The 18,258-nt window shown below is 40.8% G+C and overlaps 2 protein-coding genes across 2 annotated transcripts in view; both read left to right on the top strand.

The window, feature by feature from the left end:
* Positions 1–18,258, top strand: part of LOC111345841 (receptor-type tyrosine-protein phosphatase S) — a 79,288-nt gene that overhangs the window by 50,287 nt on the left and 10,743 nt on the right. The window lies entirely within an intron of this gene.
* Positions 887–5,037, top strand: LOC111340455 (uncharacterized). Its single transcript, XM_088739831.1, has 5 exons — positions 887–1,141; positions 2,494–2,861; positions 3,457–3,770; positions 4,028–4,207; positions 4,462–5,037. Exons 2-3 carry the CDS (start codon positions 2,521–2,523, stop codon positions 3,737–3,739), a joined length of 624 nt encoding a protein of 207 aa, XP_088595957.1. The 5' UTR covers positions 887–1,141; positions 2,494–2,520; the 3' UTR covers positions 3,740–3,770; positions 4,028–4,207; positions 4,462–5,037.

Genomic DNA, 18,258 nt, shown 5'->3' with positions numbered 1-18,258 from the left:
CACCAAAAGATAAGATAACCGGACGTCAACGACTTCTTCTTTCCGGGAGGGGGGGGGGGAAACTGATTGAAAATGTTTTTGGAGGGCGGATGACATGGCTGTCAGTGGGAACGGAGGAAAAATCAGTCATTGCCAACTGATTATAGGAAATTGACCGCCAATTTACTACCAAAGAGGGGATCATACGAATATTACAGAGACTTATATTTATTACTTGGGATCGGATGAATTTTATCGTGACACAACCAAAATCCTTCAAAACCCCTCCCTCCCCCTCAGGTTACGAAAAATGACCATTCCCTAGGATGAACCTAAAAAAATGAAAACGATTTTTTGGTACACTAAAACTTTCCAATAAATGGAATGGAAAACAAAAGGAGAGCAACCTATTTGATTACAATTCAGTAAACTATCATTAGCGTCGAAAAAAGAGATCGAGGGCATAGAGATCTTAGTCTATCAATGACGAAAAACAGTGATGTGGCTGAAGAAGATTGTTATGACCATGAAAAGCATTGGTTTAAGGACTCAGAATCACAAAAAAGTTTGAAGCTAGCATGCAGTTTTCACGTTAACTAAGTTTTAGAGAAGTAGTTATTTTATGGCCACGACCTTAATTGCGTTACTTGGACTTGCTATGGCCTGTTTAAAACCAAATGAAAACTCTTATATACTCTTCTAACGATCCGTGGCAGTTCCCGTCTAGAATTTATTTTAAATTTCTACTTTCAAAAGAACTCAAAACAACAGTAACGAAGTAGAGTTTGCTTTAATTTTAACATATGTTGGCCAACGAAAAGTAACTGTTTCCATGGAATTTAAAAACCGTTTAACTGCACACATTTTAAGATTTCCGGAAATTTTAAACGACTAAGACTGTAGGTCAGGCTCTCCAGCAACAAGATCTTAAGTTCACAGAGAGAAATGATGAGACGTTGTCGGTTTTGAAGATCAACAGGAACTTGGATTCCTTTCAACCTGATTACGTCAGTGTCATGTACCTCTGTTCGGTTCTTATGTCAACGTTATGTTCTTAAATTCTACGACATAAGTGCAGCCGACAGTCTTCTACAGTGTCTTTATGGTGTAGAACTGGGCTATCACAGCGGAGTCAGCAACCGTCAAAGACAGCGCAGTTTTGGTATGCATCTTACAAATTTTACGCACTTTTAAAAACAACCAGCCAGAGGGAGGATCGGTGATTTTCGCCGTTAAAGTGTCACTTATTTTCTTCCAAACGTGCGGTTCAAACAGTTAAAATATTTATTGACGTGTGCATCGTGTGCATTCTTGTTTACCTCAAGCTACGAGCTAGTGGGTTTTATTACAAGCTTATGGCTTTCGCTTTTGGGGTTTTGGCTATTATTGGAGAGGTTTTTCGGTCTTTGTGCTAAAAAAAACTTTGGTTTTTCGGTTTTGGTGTTATTGCGGTTTGTGGATTTTCCGTTTTTTAGCATTTAGTCTTCGGTTTTCGTCAAAATTACTTGTGGATTTTCGGATTTGGTACGCGATGAGGTTTTCGGTTTTTCCTGTTTAGTTTCCGGTTTCTCTTCGATCTGAGCAGCAATTACGAGCCTTCACTGATCTCCAATAGCCGCGAAACCCTCTGAATGCTCCACTTATCACCACTTTACCGGATCGATTGGGGATTTGATATAACTGAAAGACTTTGATATTTTACAAGCACTTAGAAAAGTCTCAATTTGGCAGTGTTTCGATCAAATTACAAGCTTTGGGGTGTAAATATGTTTGGAAGATGTCTAAAAAGACCCACCCCATTAACTTTCTGATACCGAGAACAGCAACGAATGGTCATAGTAACAACCTTCCATCCGGCGACGACAACAGAAGTATTGTTTGCGCTGATAGGAGTCGTTGCCGGACCCAGCGTTCTGGTTCCTTTATCTCTTTCAATAGTGAATATGCAAACATGTAAATAGTTGATCAAGATATTTCTATTGTTCTTATAGTAATTATAGTTTTAATTAATAATTTATTGCAAATTTAGCCCTTTAATTCAGTTAATTCTGCAATGTGGTAATAAACGGTATATTATCATTACTATTATTATTATCATTCTTATTATTATTATTCATAACCCGTTCACAAAGCTAACGAGAAAAACAGTTAATCAAAAAACCTCTGTTTTTTCGTCCGCAAAATCGCTCCCGATTATTCTGTGTTGACACGATCGACATTAAGAAATCACAATTTCTGTCCAATCGACCGCGGTCAAATGAAGCACTGGGTCGAGGGCACTTGGATAACAAGACCATTTGCAGAAGGAAGATGTTTCTTCGTCTTAACATTACGACCGTAGCACAAAAAAGAAAACGATTTTGAGTTTCTCTGACAACTTGAACTTCAGACCTTGGAATTTCGCGCTCCAACGCTTTACCACTGTGACATAGGGACCCTTGGTGTACAAAGCCATAATAAGGCTCGTCTATGACGCGCCTGAAGGTTCATCTTTCTGATTTTTTTCCTTTATAGTGGAAAAAATCAAGTGAAGGAAGCAAGATGCGGTGCGTGTTCGTCATTTCATGTATCAGTTTGCTGACGGTCTTCACCGAGGGCTTTTGCTTCCTGGGTGGTCTCTTTGAATACAAGTTAAGGGAATCCCGGTTCTTTAGCCACAGGTGCGACAATGCAAACTGGAGGGCGAGCTTAAACAGGACCACATGGTCTGTTTGTCCCAAAACCAACACCTACCTCCGAGGATTTTGGAGGAGTGCTTTTAAACCGGGAGACGAAAGAGTTGGAAGACTGAAAGAGGGAAGGTGCTGCGATGCTGTGCAGCCCCAATATGCGGGCCAACCGGCAAAATGTTCAAATACAGACTTGTCAGACAGGTTGAATCGGTGAGTTGTTCTCTCATTTCCAGTCTTCTATGCATCAATTCTTAATGATGTCACGTGGCGTTTCGTGACATCCCAAAGAACGACCCAGGAGGAGATAATGATCCCTTTCTGAATGAAGGCTGGTGTAAAGCTAGAAGAAACAATTCAATTAAATAACTAGGTACGCATCATTTTTATTACCATATTCTAACACTATTTACCTCTAGTGTAATGGTTACATATGGCCCATCCGTGAAAATTTGCAAGTAAATATTATGTTTCGAAGTGTAATCGCCAAAGTTATTAAATTATTATTTTGTTAATAAAAGAGAAAGAAAACCCCTGGGTAGTTCACCTCCTCTCCACTTTTCTACTCGTGTACCTCTAAACTACTGAAACATGTTTTTACGTTTTTCAGGCGGTGGAGTATATACTTTGTCAGCGTTAAGAAATCAATGTTCTGACCATGTCAAAAAACCTTAGATTATCTTAGAGAAGCAGTCATTGATAAGTCAACTGGCTGAGTCTCCTATCAGCGAAGACGTTTTCATTAACATTTATGCTGATAATTATTCAGACCCAGTTGATCAAAATTATTTTATTTTACTCTTCTTAGGTATAACGTCTGGGCCCTTTGTCCTTCCGGCTATTTCATGAATGGCCTCAGACTTGGTTGTTCTGATCCCGCGTTTTTGAACAACATAGACGAGGCAAAATGTTGCCATCCACAGAATCATCCCAGCAGTTATAAAGACTGTTACGATGAAGATGTTACCATTTCATTTGACAAAAAAGGGTGGAGTGAATGCCAGAGGGACGGTTTTTACATGACCGGTTTCTACAAAAGTGACTGCGATAAGCTCCACTGTATTGCGAAGTTCAGATGTTGCAAGATATAAGATGGTACCATCAGTCTTCTTCTCTAGTTAGGTATCGGTTTTAAATTATCATGATAAAAGAATAAAACACAAAGTGCTTACGATATATCAGTCTGATTTGGGTCAAAGACAACAGCTAAACGACAAATGATTTGTAAAACTCGATATATTTACTGTTCTCGACACTAAGTTGATCCGATTACATCAGATTGCATCATCCCACGATTCAGGGCGGGGTCCCAGTCCAATTCAGTCCTCTCGACGTAGTCCTTTAAAAATATGCTTTAGAATAAATTTTGTCCCTTTCAGAAACTGTTGTTCGTGGCAGACAGAGTGATTGGGAAGACTGGGGAGAATGCAACGCTGTCTGTTGAGACGGAGAACAAGAGCGTAAGCGCACTTGTACCAATCCCGCTCCGTCTATATAGCAGGCTCGGTGTTCAGGACCCAGCAAGGAAACAAGGCCGTGTAACAATGGACCATGCCATGGTAGGCAAATATGATTTAGATGGGTATATTTATCGAGCCAATCAAAGTCTTCATATTTCATCACTGGAAACGACACCATGTGGCGAAAAACAGGTGTGGTAAAAAACAAGGACATATAGAAGGTCTGAAAAGTTGTCAGTGTGACTTCTTTATTTAACATCATTCACTTACGTACCTATGAATGATTCCTTACTTTTCTAATATTTATCACTTCGTACAGAACCTTTCTTATTTTTTTTCCTAATTTTTATCAGAATCAGAGTGAGGTTGTACAGAGGGTTGGGTTCATTATGGAAACTCTTGCTTCCTCGTCATCGACATTCCAATCAGAGAATGGAAAGAAGCCAGACGAAACTGCCGAAAACTGGGAGGAGAACTCGCTAAAATTACATCCGCCACCCAAAATCAGTTTCTGTTAAACCTTCTTAAGAAGCAGGTGAGGTTTACAAGTCGTGGAGCCTGGATAGGACTGCAGCGAAGAGGATCCAATACGTTTTACTGGACAGACAACACACCGTTGACTGGCTACACGGCATGGAAAGTTGGTGAACCAAACAATGTGTTCGAGAAATGTGTGCACCTGATTGGAAAGAATTGGAGACGGGGTTTTACTCCAGGGAAGTGGAATGATGCTTGTTGCATCCTTCCCAGCTGGATTCATTACGAAGACACACCTGTAGCTCTGTCAGAAAACGCCAAACGAGATGGAAGTATCATCCCGTCTTCGTTAGCATCATGGCGATGAGAGGAAATGTATTTTCCTTGATGGCTTTGTATTCGTAAGCTCTAAGGTTTGCTTTTGAATAAATAAAGTAAAACATCGTATTTTCCGATCGGGATTAATCATTGATTGAGGCTACAAAAATATTTTCTGAATCATTTGCTCTTTACGCACTCTTCGTGGCTATTTCCTATATCCAAAAAAGTGCGATCTCACTGCTTGCACTTGGGAGGCCCAAAACTCCCTGCATGTTGCATCTCTGAGTCTCGAAGGTGAAAGACAGTCCCTTGTCCCTAAACATTTGGAAAATGCCTGATTGCCTTGTCAGTCAAAGTCTAAAAGGCAATGAGGCCAAAGATTATCTACACATAGCATGCTTTTTAGCTCTAGCTGGCCACGTGGCAGAAGAATAGTATTTGACAGAAAAACGTTTACTTTGATCAAATATTTACACTGAACGCTACAACGGCAAATAAAGAAAAAACGCGTTTATAGTAGTAGTAGTAGTGAACTTTATTTATGTGTCGTGAAAACCTAGCGCATAGCACTGATTGGGGACACAGGGTAAAAGATTTAAAAATAAGAAATCTGGAACCTATTTACAGAATTATTTACCTAACCTATTAACAGTTAAAATCATTTATCAATGTCCTAGAGTTAAAAATCAACTATTACAGAGCGCACAATTTTTGCATCCATCATCAATCATGACAGTCATGTCCGTTCTCCTGATTTTGCTCTTAAATCCGAGCAGGCTGTCTTCACTGCGTAACTCTTTTGTAAGTTTCGACCAGAGGAGAGGGCCATAGTATCTTATAGAGTGTTTACCATATTTCACTGTATTAAAGCGAGGGATTCTAAAATCTGCATTTCTTAGAGGATATCTTCTATCGCAGTTTACTTCTGACATAAATAGTTCCTGTATTTGACAAGGAAGTAAGTTCTTTTTTGCCTTGAACATAAGGATTGCTATGTCCTGGAGCCTTCTGTTCACCAGTGATGGAATTTCAGCCCGCTTCAGCAGGCCGTGATAAGAGAGTGATTTATCGTTGAAAACTGCTCTCAAGGCCCTTTCCTGTAGTCTTTCAGCTTTACGTTTGTCTGAGGCTCTACAGAAATGCCAGATGATACTGCAGTATGTCAAGTGAGCTAAAATGGTGGCTTTATAAAGTTGTAGTTTAGCGTAAGTGGGTATTAGTTTTCTTAGACGACTTAAAACTCCTATCTGTTGACTTGCCTTTTTACAGACTAAGGTAATATGCTCACTAAAATTTAGTTCAGAGTCGAGGAGTACCCCCAACAGTTTGATAGATTTTGATCGTTCAATGTCAGTCCCATCTATATGCAGGTTTATACTATTTTTGGCCTCAGTTCCAGAACCCCTAAGCATGGATTGATATTTCTGAACATTCACTTGTAGCAGGTTTTCTTTGTACCATTTAGTAATTTTGCTACCTTCACTCAGCAGTTTCTCTTCAACAATACTAGCAGACGAGCCTGATGGAAAATACGATGTTTTACTCAATTGAATCAAAAGCAAACCTTACAGCTTGCGAATACGAAGCCATCAAGGAAAATACATTTCCTCTCATCGCCATGATGCTTTATTTATCTTAGGTTTGCACTACGAACAAAATCACAATCCTAGAGAACAGACCATACAAGTCCAAGGACCAAAGCCCATCTGAAATTATTATAGAAACTTATGTCGTGATCAACCTTCCCGTTAACCTCAGAGGACAACCCTCACCCTCTTTCCCCAAATGTACTTTAAGTCTTTACCTCTACAAAGCGACCCATCCAGCTGCAGCTTATCCGGGTTCCTGGATTATGATGTAACGAGAGCTAAGCCTCCAACCCTTTAAATGGGACGACACTCCTCTTATTGATTTTTTAAACTCGATTCTTTTAATCTAATTGTATTTATAACATAACCAAAGTAAAGCGCGCGCTCTGATTGGTCAATTTAGCGTCCCCCATTTGCCCATGGGTGTACGCTGCTGACGTGAGCAAATGCAAAGACTATTTTTCCGCGCACGCTTGTTTTTTCTGGTCACGTAAGATTTGTTAAATAAAAGGGAACTCTTTAGCTACAATGTATCAATGTTATGTTATAAAACAAATGGTAAACACCACAGCATACACTATTGAGTTATGGATGCACTTGGGAGGTTTGCTAAGCACTCCAGAAGCTAGAGTCACTCTCGGCTATCGCCTAGAGCGACTCTTACGCTTCTTTCGTACTTAGCAACCTCCCAAGTGCATCCATAACTCAATAGTGTACGCTGTGGTGTTTACCATTTGTTAATTGTAATTGATCTGGAAGAACTCCATAAGATGGATCAGTAAAGTTTGTATGTCCAATAGGTTTACTCGCCCACCTCAGACGGGCTTTCCCTGACGGTTCACTGCTTCCCGTTTCTACACATAGATGTTGAGGCATTGCAAGATTTAAGAACTCAACTGAATAACCCTGCCAGGTCTCCAAACCAGACCTCTGCATGCACTGACCCCAGTGCTCCAACCATTAGGATACTATGTTTTTCCCAAAACAGTCCCAATCCCAACCCTCTGTATATCACTGAATTGCATATGGTGTACAATGTTTTTACTTAATAATGAACAGGAGGAAAAGAATTCCAACAGCACTGTAGTGGAACATTGGAGGTCTTCTACTCACTGTGCGAGGAACAGCAAATGCAAAAATGATGGTTCCCTATTCAGTGAATTTCTTGATGCTTTATCTCCCAACATACTTCGTGTTTGTTGAAAATATTTTCCTAAAAATTTACTAAACCCTTTAACTTTTGGTTAGATCTTGAGGTATATCGTTTACCTTCAGTTACCTCTGATTTAATAACTTCATTTTCTTACCTCAACTGTGCAATTTAAGTCTTTATATATATTTTAAAAAAAAGTTGTTATGTTTCAGATATGTTTCAGCATTCGCTATGACGAAGGGCTAACGTTCGAAACGTCAGCTTTTTAACTCTTTACGGTGGCCAATTCACAATTTCAACTTAGTTGATATTATCAAATTAACTTTTTTTTAAGCGTATCCTGCATTAGTTTCACTGTTAAAGATAAAGAGATTTTCCCGGGCCTGTTTCGCCAAAATTATAAGTTAGTAAGAGCAGTTTTCAATTGAGTTTCAATAGACAAAAAACAAAGTAATTACAACTTCCAATCAGAATAAAGGTTAACATCACTATTAACCAATGAGAACTCCAAGTAAAACAGGCAACGTGCTTAAAGTGCAGGAAAACATGACTGACTACGTTCATGTCCAGATTGGTTTAGTTTTGTGTTGGATTGGTTAAGAATGTGTCGCGAGTTTTCTGGACCAATCACAGAGCAAAATAAAGCAAAACCAAAGCAATCCAGGATTACCTTCCAAACTCAATTGAAAATTTGTTCTATGGGAAAATCTTTGTTACTTCTCTGTAAAAGTGAATTTTACAACAACAATGAATTTCTCATCACTCAACAAGCACTGTAATATAGACCAGAAGGGATTAGAAGGAATTCTGAAACAAAAGAAACATTTTTCTTCTTTTTAAGATCTTACTAAAATTGCAATTATACAGAAAGGGAGCTTATTTGGGGGAGGGCTCCTTTTAGAGCCTAAGCGCTCTGAACTTACACTGGACATTGATTCTGACTGTTTTTTTCTTCCCTTCCACCGACATTTTCTGCGATACTTTTGTATTCCCTATTATCTTTGTAAGTTAAGGATGAAAAATTCAAAGGGGAAATCTGCCGCGTATGATTGAGAACTGTGTCTCTTCTCTTCCATATGACCCTCGCTTTTGGTTTCCCAGTAGTGCTACAAATAAGTTGTAAATTGTCGCCTTCATTCTTTTCAATTTCCTTCGAAAGATCTGTCAAAATCCTTGGAGGATCTATCAAATCAAACAAATCCGTGGTGAATATCCAAGGTTATAAGAAATAGCAACTAAAGAAATAATATGCCATCACCTGAAGCATAGCTGAAATTTTCCAAGTGGGGTCAGTTACAAATTCATACTCCCATTAGGATAAGATGCTAATCTTTATCGAAAAAGAGGTTATTGTTCATCGATCGCGGTAGTAAATAGGCACAAACTGTTAATTAATTGTTTGTCTCACGATGTAGTCACTTGAGATGTGGATCGTGCCATTTGGACTGCTTACTGCCATCAGGCGATGGGGTCGTCTGCTCACCCTATACCATTTGTATCACGGCGATCTAATGTGATCGGCAGATTTCTGATTTTTCGCTCTAACTTGTCAGGGTAGAAGAGTTGGGTCATCTAAATGTCTGGGACGGGTAGCTTTCCCATTCAGACGAGAAAAATTAAGATCTCACTTGCGCGACCGGATCACCGAGAAATGGGCAATAAGCCTTTTTTTCTTTCCTGACTTTGGTCATATAATAAATCACTTTTCTATAAAAATCATTTCTTTGCGGCCCATAAAAAAAGTATTTCCACTTGCAGGTAGTAAAATACATATCATTTTGAGTACCAGTAAGTTACATGTGTTTGAAGTCGTTACGAAAGTAATTTCGTTATCAAGTAATGCCATTGAAGCTTGTATGTAGGGTTGTGTTTGTGAAGCCGGTCACTAACATTTCGAAGTTCTTTTAAGATAGCATCTACCGCAAATACTGTCGACTTGATCAATTCTACTCCTGCCAAATTTTTTTTCAGTCAGCGGTGTAATAATCATTGAGACAGTTCTTTACCAGTTTGTCTAAACATCCTTGGCCCTTGCAAATTCTTTGAATTTATTTTTACCAAAATAATTAAAAAGGTTTTTAATTGAACGTTTCCAGTTGTACTGCCTTGTCTTTACTAGAATTAACCGTCCATTAAGAAGCGAAACATCTCTATCGTAATATCACAGCTCGTAGGAAATTTGCATAACTTGAACAAATTTCTGCAGCACCATACATAACTTTAGTGTTCGAGAACGTTTTTCTTTTTTTTTTTTTAAGTGTCTTAAGATAATAGGTGAGACTGTTGAGAGGACTTCAAAGTTTTTTTCTAAAGTCAAATAAATGTTGCCAGGGTTCTCTACTTTGAGAATCTATAGCTGCCTAATTTACTGTCTACGTGTTTGACTTTCATTTTTTTCCTCCATCACAGCATCCTGCTTTAAATTAGGTAGACGCCCACCTCGAATCCTACTGAGAAACCTTTAGTAGCCTAAAAAATTCATCTCCAGCCAAGGATTGTAAAGTTTGGTTCTTAAACCATTCAATCTGCTTCTTTATCAAAGCAGCCTACTTCATATCTGGCAGATGTCTGCCCTAAATCCAACTGAGAACACAGCGGTACACATTAAGACTCATTTTCAGTGGAGGATTGAAAGGTTTTTAAAATACTCAATAAACGGATAACGTAATAAGGACTTTGTTTCACTCAATATGCGATTTTAAACCTACAGGGTGGCTGAAATCAAATGAAATTAAATCTAACCTTCAGGCGCAAAATGTTATGGCTCATTACTCCGCAATAGAGAAAGTGGACTTCGAGTTATTCAGGGAAAAATTACAAAGAAAAGTACCTTAAGGGAAGTAAAAATCGCTTCGAGTTTGAGGGGGTTTGAGTTATTAGGGTTTCGATTTATAAGGGTTAAAATTACAGTAATTAATTAATGTTTACTAAAAGCTGTAGAAGTGCTCTGAAGAGAATATAATTAAGCGCTTTATATTACGTAAATCTCGCTGTTATGGTTGAAGCGGGTCCATCACCTTGTTTGAACTGTACTCTGATCAACCGCACGGCTAAAAGTGCAGCCGAAAACGGAGAGCGTACTAAGGAAAACGAAAAAAAAAAAAATCGCCCTTACCTATCACTTTCAAGAATATTTTATCCCTGGTAGTGACAGATGACCTAGTGACTTCGCACATGTAGAAGCCCTTATCTGATAGATCAATCCGCCGGATTGAAAGTGAAATCGTTTGACGCTGCCAAATCATGTTAACTCTGCCGGCAAATTTTGAAGGCATCTCATCTGAAGGCCGAGGTTTGTCCTTACTCTCACGTTTTACGAAAAGCGTGTCTTTAATCCTGGGGGTCGAGCCATCCTTACCGCCGGTGCTCGTTCCACATAATGTTAGAGGTTCAGCTCCAGGATTTATTTGCAAAGTCCAGTTCAGAAAGACATCTTGCCGTACGTTCACGCTAACTTTATCTTTGAATGCGGTTAGCTTCTGTGCCCCAACTGAGACACCTGCAGGTCAAACAGAAAAACGAAACAGTTAGAATCAAACTCACAGAGGGCTCAAGAAATTTTGTGCAAGAATACATATTTGCAAACTTAAAAAACTTCGAAGAAGTTGAACAGTACGTAATGGAGGAACTGACCTATGAAGATTATGGCCAGACTTGACAACCATGAAAGTTTACAGAGCAACATTGTTATTAGCTCCAAACGTCTTGTTACCAGCTGCCTGTCAAGTCAATAAATGATAGTCAATAAACGGTAATTTGACATTGTATTATAGACTTGAAGTAAAACTGGAAAATCACATAAATTAAAGAATACATAGAGTAAAAGTTCTGAGTGGCCGCTCACGCCACTTGTCATGTGACCAAAAGTGGTCAAGGGTCACTTGGCCGGAAGTGATCATTACATCCCTCTTCCCCAAAAGAAAACTGGTTTGAATACTAGAAATAACATTGACAAGAATAATGCCATAATGTAATAGCTGCTCGTAACACGGAAGAACAAGTCCGACTATAGGGTTCAACGTCCTGAGATAGCTGAGCTTCATTTAAATATCCATCCTGGAGGGTGCCTCGTTGAGGTATGGTCGATTGGCTGAGCTAGCGCTGGTCCTTGGGTTGGGTTAGCTGGTAGGCTAGTCTCTGGGCTTGTACTCGATGGTTTGGTAGCGACTGGGGATGAAACTCTCCTTAGGCTTCTTTGGCTTGCTGGAATATTAGGTATGCTAGACTCCATCTCGGTTGCGAAATAGTGTATTTGATTCTTTTGTAGGTCAAATCTGAAATGTTTAGGTTGTTAAGGCTGATAGTTTCGAAAGAAACTGTTTGGGGCTGCGTCGGTGGGAGTAACGAAATAATTTGGTAAATTGGCCACCGTAACAATTACAAAAGCTGACGTTTCGAGCGTTAGCCCTTCGTCGGAGCGAATAGAGGAATTGTGGGTTGTGTGTCCTTTTAAAGGTGGAAAATGGAGCTACGTTATTGGTGGGAGCATGGCAACGAGAAAAACACTAATAAATTGGTGGAACGAAAAGCGTTCGTTGATCCCTGTGGGATTTAGACTACCGGTTTGAAAGATGAGCTTTTGTTCAAGAGTTTTACGGCTTTCCGTGCTACTTAAATGTAAGGAAAGACCGCAGATTGCCATATGTTGCTTAGAATGATTAGGTAAATTAAAATGTCTAGCGACTGGTTTCGATGTGTCCTTGTCATTCTTTTCCACGTCTCGAAGGTGTTCTCGGAATCGGTCACCTAGTCTTCTACCTGTTTCGACGATGTATATCTTTTTGCAACTGAGTGCAAGTTATGCAATAGATTACATTGGCGGAGGTGCACGTGAAGTGATCGGTGATCTTAATGGATCGTTTAGGTGCCGATATTTTATCAGTGTTGTGAATGAAAGGACACGTTTTGCATCGTGCACGAGCGTATTTAAAAGTGCCTGGTTGGTCATTAGTCTGAAAAGAACTTCTGACCAAAAAATTGCCTATGTTTTTGTCGCGTTTGAATGAAACGAGCGGAGGCTGCGAAAAGATAGTGCTTGTCTCTGGATCGTTTTGAAGTAATTTAAAGTTTTTAAGAATGACGGATTTAACTGAGTGGCTGTGAGGGTGAAACGTGAGAGTGAATGGAATGCGGTCGGAATCTTCCTTATGCGACGTTTGTAGTGCTGAATGTCGATCAATAAGTTGGGCGCGGTGGTAACCCGCTTGAACGACAGAAACAGGGTAACCACGTTTATCGAAAAACTGGCACATTGCCTCTGATTTGTGGTGGAAATCAGAGTCATCACTACATAAACGACGAAGTCTTAGAAACTGAGAAAAAGGAATGGAATTCTTAACGTGAGATGGATGCGAAGACGAATATAACAAGTAATTATGCGAGTCTGTAGGTTTGTAATACACACTAGTGCATAAACCGTTACCTTCAATTGAAACTTTGATTTATTCGTGTTTTTCTCGTTGCCATGTTCCCACCAATAACGTAGCTCCATTTTCTCCCTTTAAAAGCACACACAACCCAATTCCTCTATTCGCTCCGACGAAGGGCTAACGCTCGAAACGTCAGCTTTTGTAATCGTTACGGTGGCCAATTTACCATTTCAACTTTGTTGATATATCCAAATTATTATGTTTAGGTTGTGTTTGAGGGATTTGTCGTATTTGTGATCTGTTCTTGCGTAGCTCCCTTGCACTTGATGTGGACACAATGTAAGATCGAGGGGCTCCCTCTACCTAATTCAGTACCACGGGTGGCTTCCATTCCTATGGGTTCGGAATGATTACGTTTTGTCCGGGAATCAGGCTGGGTAAAGCAGTGTCATGTTGATCGTGGTAAAACTTCTGACATGCTTGTCTCTCTTGTATTCTATTGATGACCTTGTCACTGTTGCGGTTAATCTGGATCCTCCTGGATAAGTTGTCCTGTATCTTTCTTCCTGACAGCAACTCTGCTGGAGATGGCAAATTACTCTCGATTGGTGTTGCTCGGAGGCACAGAAGGGCAATATTTGGGTTTCAGTTGGACCTTTTGGCTTTCTTTAAGACCTTCTCGACGGTTTTGATTTGGCTTTCGATGAACCCATTTCTCCAAGTGTAGTTGGGTGAACTTGTTACATGATTGAACCCATACTTCTCTGAAAATTGACCGTTGTGTCCTTGGTAGTGGGGTCCATTGTCTGATCTCACGACTTGTGGGAGGCCTTATTCGCTGAAGATCTGTTTGGCTAGATCAACCATACAATTACTAGCTGTGGCCCTTTGGAATTTTTTTTGACAAATGGGTACTTGCAATCAGAAGGTATTCGTCACCGTCAAGGTAAAATATGTTAGTTCCTAGGTGGTACTTCGGTTTATAAGAGAGGTTCTCCTGCTTGTTTCGGTTGGAGTTCCTTGCATATTTTACGCGACTTGGTCATTTCTTCAATATTCGTGGTCAAGTTCCTCCAAAATGCTGACGTGCGTGCCCTTAACTTGGTCTTCTCTGTACCTTGGTGACTTGCACAGGATGTCTCCCTGGAGCACCTGCGGAATGACTATTCGGTGGCCTTTCATAGTCAAGCTGTCTTCGATAGACAATTCTCCGCGATAAGACTAATAGAGTGGTATGAATGTAGGTTGCCTTTTCATTGTAGCGGGCCAACGATTAAACACCACTTCCTTGAGAGCAGCGAGCTTTGGGTCTTTGGCCGTTTCAGCCAGGATCTTCTGCAAATATTCACTTTAAAACTGTGGGTATACATGACGAATCTGCGCATTAAGATCGGGTATTGGCGTGCCTTCTTCTGGTGAGAGCCTTGAGAGGGCATTGGCTATCTGCATTTGGTTGCCAGGTCGATATTTGATAGTGGCGTCATATGGCTGTAAGCGCAGGAACATCCTTTGCAGCCTTGGGGGTACTGAGATCAGGTTTTTAAAGTGGATAGATTGCAGCGGTTTGTGGTCAGATTCTGAGATGAAACTTCGGCCGTTGAGGTAGGTGTGAAAACGCTCGCATCCGTACACCACGGTTAAGAGCTCTCGCTCAATGTTAGCATAACGTGATTCAGTGTCTGTTAGGGCTTTGCTGGCAAAGGCAATTGGCTTTCCGTCCCGCAATGAGGTAGCTCCAAGACCAGTTGTTGAGGCATCAGCTTGCAATGTGACTTCTTCCGTTGGGTCGTAATACGCAAGTGTAGTCTCTGCACTAATGGCATCATTGATTGCAACAAAGGCTTGCTGATTTGCTGGGTTCCAATCGAAAGCAATGTTCTGTCTGGGTGCTGAGACTCGGACATGAAAGGACTCATGTACGTTGCTAATCAATAAACGTTTTTGGTTTTTGCTTGGTAGTAGGGGGTGCCATCTTCTTCAGAGCTGAGACTCTCTCGGGATCTGACTCTACTCCATCTTCATCACATATGACACCATAGAATTTGGTCTTTTGCTGTTTAATCTTGCATTTGTCTGGGTTAAGCTTCAGGCCAGTGGTCCGACACCTGAGCAACATCTCACGAATCTGCTTGTCGTGTTCTTCTTCTAACTTCCCATGAACTACGATGTCGTCTGCAATCCCGATAATGTCTTTGCACCCTTCAAAGGTCTGATCGATATTCGCTTGGAAAATATCTTGTGACATCTTCAGACCAAATGGCATACGAAGACATCTGTAACGGCCAAATGGTGAATTGAAAGTGGTTAGGTAGTTTGATTCTTCGTCTAGCTCAACGTTCCAATAGCCACATTTGGCATCCCCGATGGAGAAAAACTTGGCACCTGCTAGGTTTGGTAGAATTTCTTCCGGCGTAGGGGTCACGCGATGTTCTCTGCGAATAGCTTTGTTCAGGTCCTTAAGATCGAGGCATGTTCCTAGTTTACCATTTGGTTTTCTGAGGTACACCAAGCTGTTGACCCATGCGGTCGGTTCACTCTCTTTTATCTTAGCAATAATACTTCGGGACTCCATATCAGCCAGCTCGTTTTGTATGTCATCACGCAGACTCAGTGGTACGCGCCGTTGAGCATGGACGACCGGAGGCACAAATGGATCCACAGTGATGTGGTACTGACCTTGAAACTTTCCAATTGCATCGAAGCAATCAGGGTATCGCTTCATTAATTCTTCCGTGCCTTCACAGGAGTGTGGGTGTTGTCGGTAGTTTGCAGTGTAGTTTGTACCGAGCAATTCAGGGTGATTAAGGTCGAGCTCTAGGGCTGTTGGTAAGCCAATAATGGCTGGTCCTTCGGCTTTTGTGACAAAGAAAGTTGCGGTTGATCTCCTGCCGTCAAAATTTCACGGAATGTTACATTTGCCAAGTTGTCTCAGCTTGGCCCCTTCATAAGTTGTGAGCACTATAGGTGAGTATTCGAAGGCTCCTGGTTTGGGAAAACCTTCGGGCGTGAGATTTTGAGGGTACATACGGCGATACAGTCTCAAGGGGAGTAGGTTTCCTTGGGCTCCGGGGTCTAATTTGGCTTTAAGTGCAGGTGGGCGGCTGCTGCTGTGTAGGTCAACGTTCACGGTCACAAATACTTCATTTGTGGGTCGAGCGTGAGGCGTAGTAGCATTAACTGTGATTGACTGAAAAGTAATTGTTTCGAACTGGTCGCTTAGCCCTCTTTCATCCTCATCTCTACGTATTTTACTTGTGGATCTTTGTTTGTTTCGCCGGTCCTTGGTCTTGGAGCGTTGACGCGATCTGGGGTTTTCTGTGTTCTTCTGTCTGCCTCTTGATCCTCCCTGGTAATTAGAACGGCAAACTTTTGCTCAGTGGTTGACCGTGTAGCAGTTCAGGCATTTAAATCCGTATGCAGGGTATCTGTCCTTGGGCTGTAAGGGATGTTGGAGTCCGCAGTTGGGACATTTCTCGGGTTTGTTGTCATTTGTGTTCCTGTTCTCTTTAATTCCATGAACTTCTTTGTTGTTTTCGCTATCAAGCTGTTCTAATTGGGATACGGTGGCTTCGTAAGTCCTCGCAACCTTGATAACTTCGTCGAGGGTAAGCTGTTCTCCCTTTTCTCTTTCTCCTTTTTCTTTCTTATACCTTCTTTTGTTTAGTTTCAACGATTAGTTGCTCAATTAGCCGTTCGTCCGATTCGGCTTAGTCCCCGAACTTGCACTTCGTCGCTTGATTTCGGCAACGTGTCAAGAAGTCGTCGATAAATTTTTCATTCTTCTGCCGAATCTGTTGTAGCTGATATCAGCCTAATCTGTGGTTTATATTTGGCGCCACGTGCTTTTCAAACCCCAATCGATCCCAAAGTTTCGTTGGTTTCGTGCGATCTTCGGTGTTTTCCCAGGTCCAGCTATTGTAAATTTCTAATCCTTGTCGGCCAATCCACAGTAAGATGAACGAGACTTGTTCTTTCTCTGACGTCTTTGAGTATGGACCGCTGAAAATCAGGTCGCAGTACGTATTGCTTGAATTTCGCCCTTTCATCTCGTATGTCTGGCGCGTCCCAATTCATCTCCGGGATTTTGAAGCCCGTCGCCATATTCCCCCATTCGATGTGTTAAACCGCTTGAAAATCGGATATTTCGACGTGTTTCGGTTCGCCCTAATTTTCCCAAAACTCTAATACCATGTCAAGTCAATAAACGGTAGTCAATAAACGGTAGTCAATAAACGGTAATTTGACATTGCATTATAGACTTGAAGTAAAACTGGAAAATCACACGAATCAACGAATACACACATGTCATGTGATCGGAAGTGGTCAAGGGTCACTTGGCCAGAAGTGATCATTACTCTACCCAGAAATGACAACAACCTCCAAGACTAACATATCATTCTTGAAATCATAATGTCAATGTAAATATTTGATCGAAGCAAACTTATCTTTTTCTGCTATGTAGCCAGCTAGAGAAAAGTATGCCATGAGCAAATAATCTTTGGCCTCATCACCTTTAAATCTTGACTGGCGAGGCAACCAGACATTTTCCAAATGTTTAGGGACCAGGGACTATCTCTCATTCTGGAGACCGCTTAGGTGCAAGCGGTGCGTCATGCCTTTTTGGATACAGGAAATGGCCACGAAGTAAACGAAAAGAGCGAATGCTTCAGAAAATAGTTCTGCGCCTTAAAGCAACGATTAATCACACTCGGCAATTACAATGTTTTACTTTATTGAATCAAAAGCAAAACATAGTGCTTACGAATACAAAACAAGCAAGGAAAAAAATGCACTTCTTCTCATCGTCATGATGCTAATGAAGACGGGATGATTCTTCCGTCTCATTTGGCGTTTTCTGGCAAAGAGCTACATGCGCGTCTCTGTAATAAATCCAGCTGGGAAGGATGCAACGAGCGTAATTCCCCCTCCCACTCTTTCTCCAATTTTTTCCAATCAGGGACACACATTTCTGTGTAGAACTAAGAAGGCACCACCTTATTTTTTCGATTTATTTCATGACAGATTTAGTGTGTTGAGACGCAACACTAGAAATATGTCACAGTTAAATCTACCTAAATGCAGATTATCAACTGATCATGCCCTTTCGCCTTTTGCGGGGCAAAAGAATATAACCTTCTCCCAGAAAACATTCGGAGTATAAAATAATATTTTAAGTTTTAAAAGGAAAGTGGTCCATTTTCTTGGAAACTCTACTTAAATGGATGCAAACACATCTGTTAA

The sequence above is a fragment of the Stylophora pistillata genome, chromosome 11 (genome assembly GCF_964205215.1).
Source record: "Stylophora pistillata chromosome 11, jaStyPist1.2, whole genome shotgun sequence".
NCBI classification, from domain to species: Eukaryota; Metazoa; Cnidaria; class Anthozoa; order Scleractinia; family Pocilloporidae; genus Stylophora; species Stylophora pistillata.
Note: the sequence above shows the minus strand (reverse complement) of the source record. Positions and strands in the feature narration are given on the sequence as shown.

Excerpts from the sequence above, each read along its gene's own strand:
- LOC111340455 (XM_088739831.1), top strand. The coding sequence starts at position 2,521 with ATGCGGTGCGTGTTCGTCATTTCATGTATCAGTTTGCTGACGGTCTTC. Across the intron at positions 2,862-3,456 it reads TTGTCAGACAGGTTGAATCG|GTATAACGTCTGGGCCCTTT; the intron begins GTGAGTTGTTCT and ends TACTCTTCTTAG.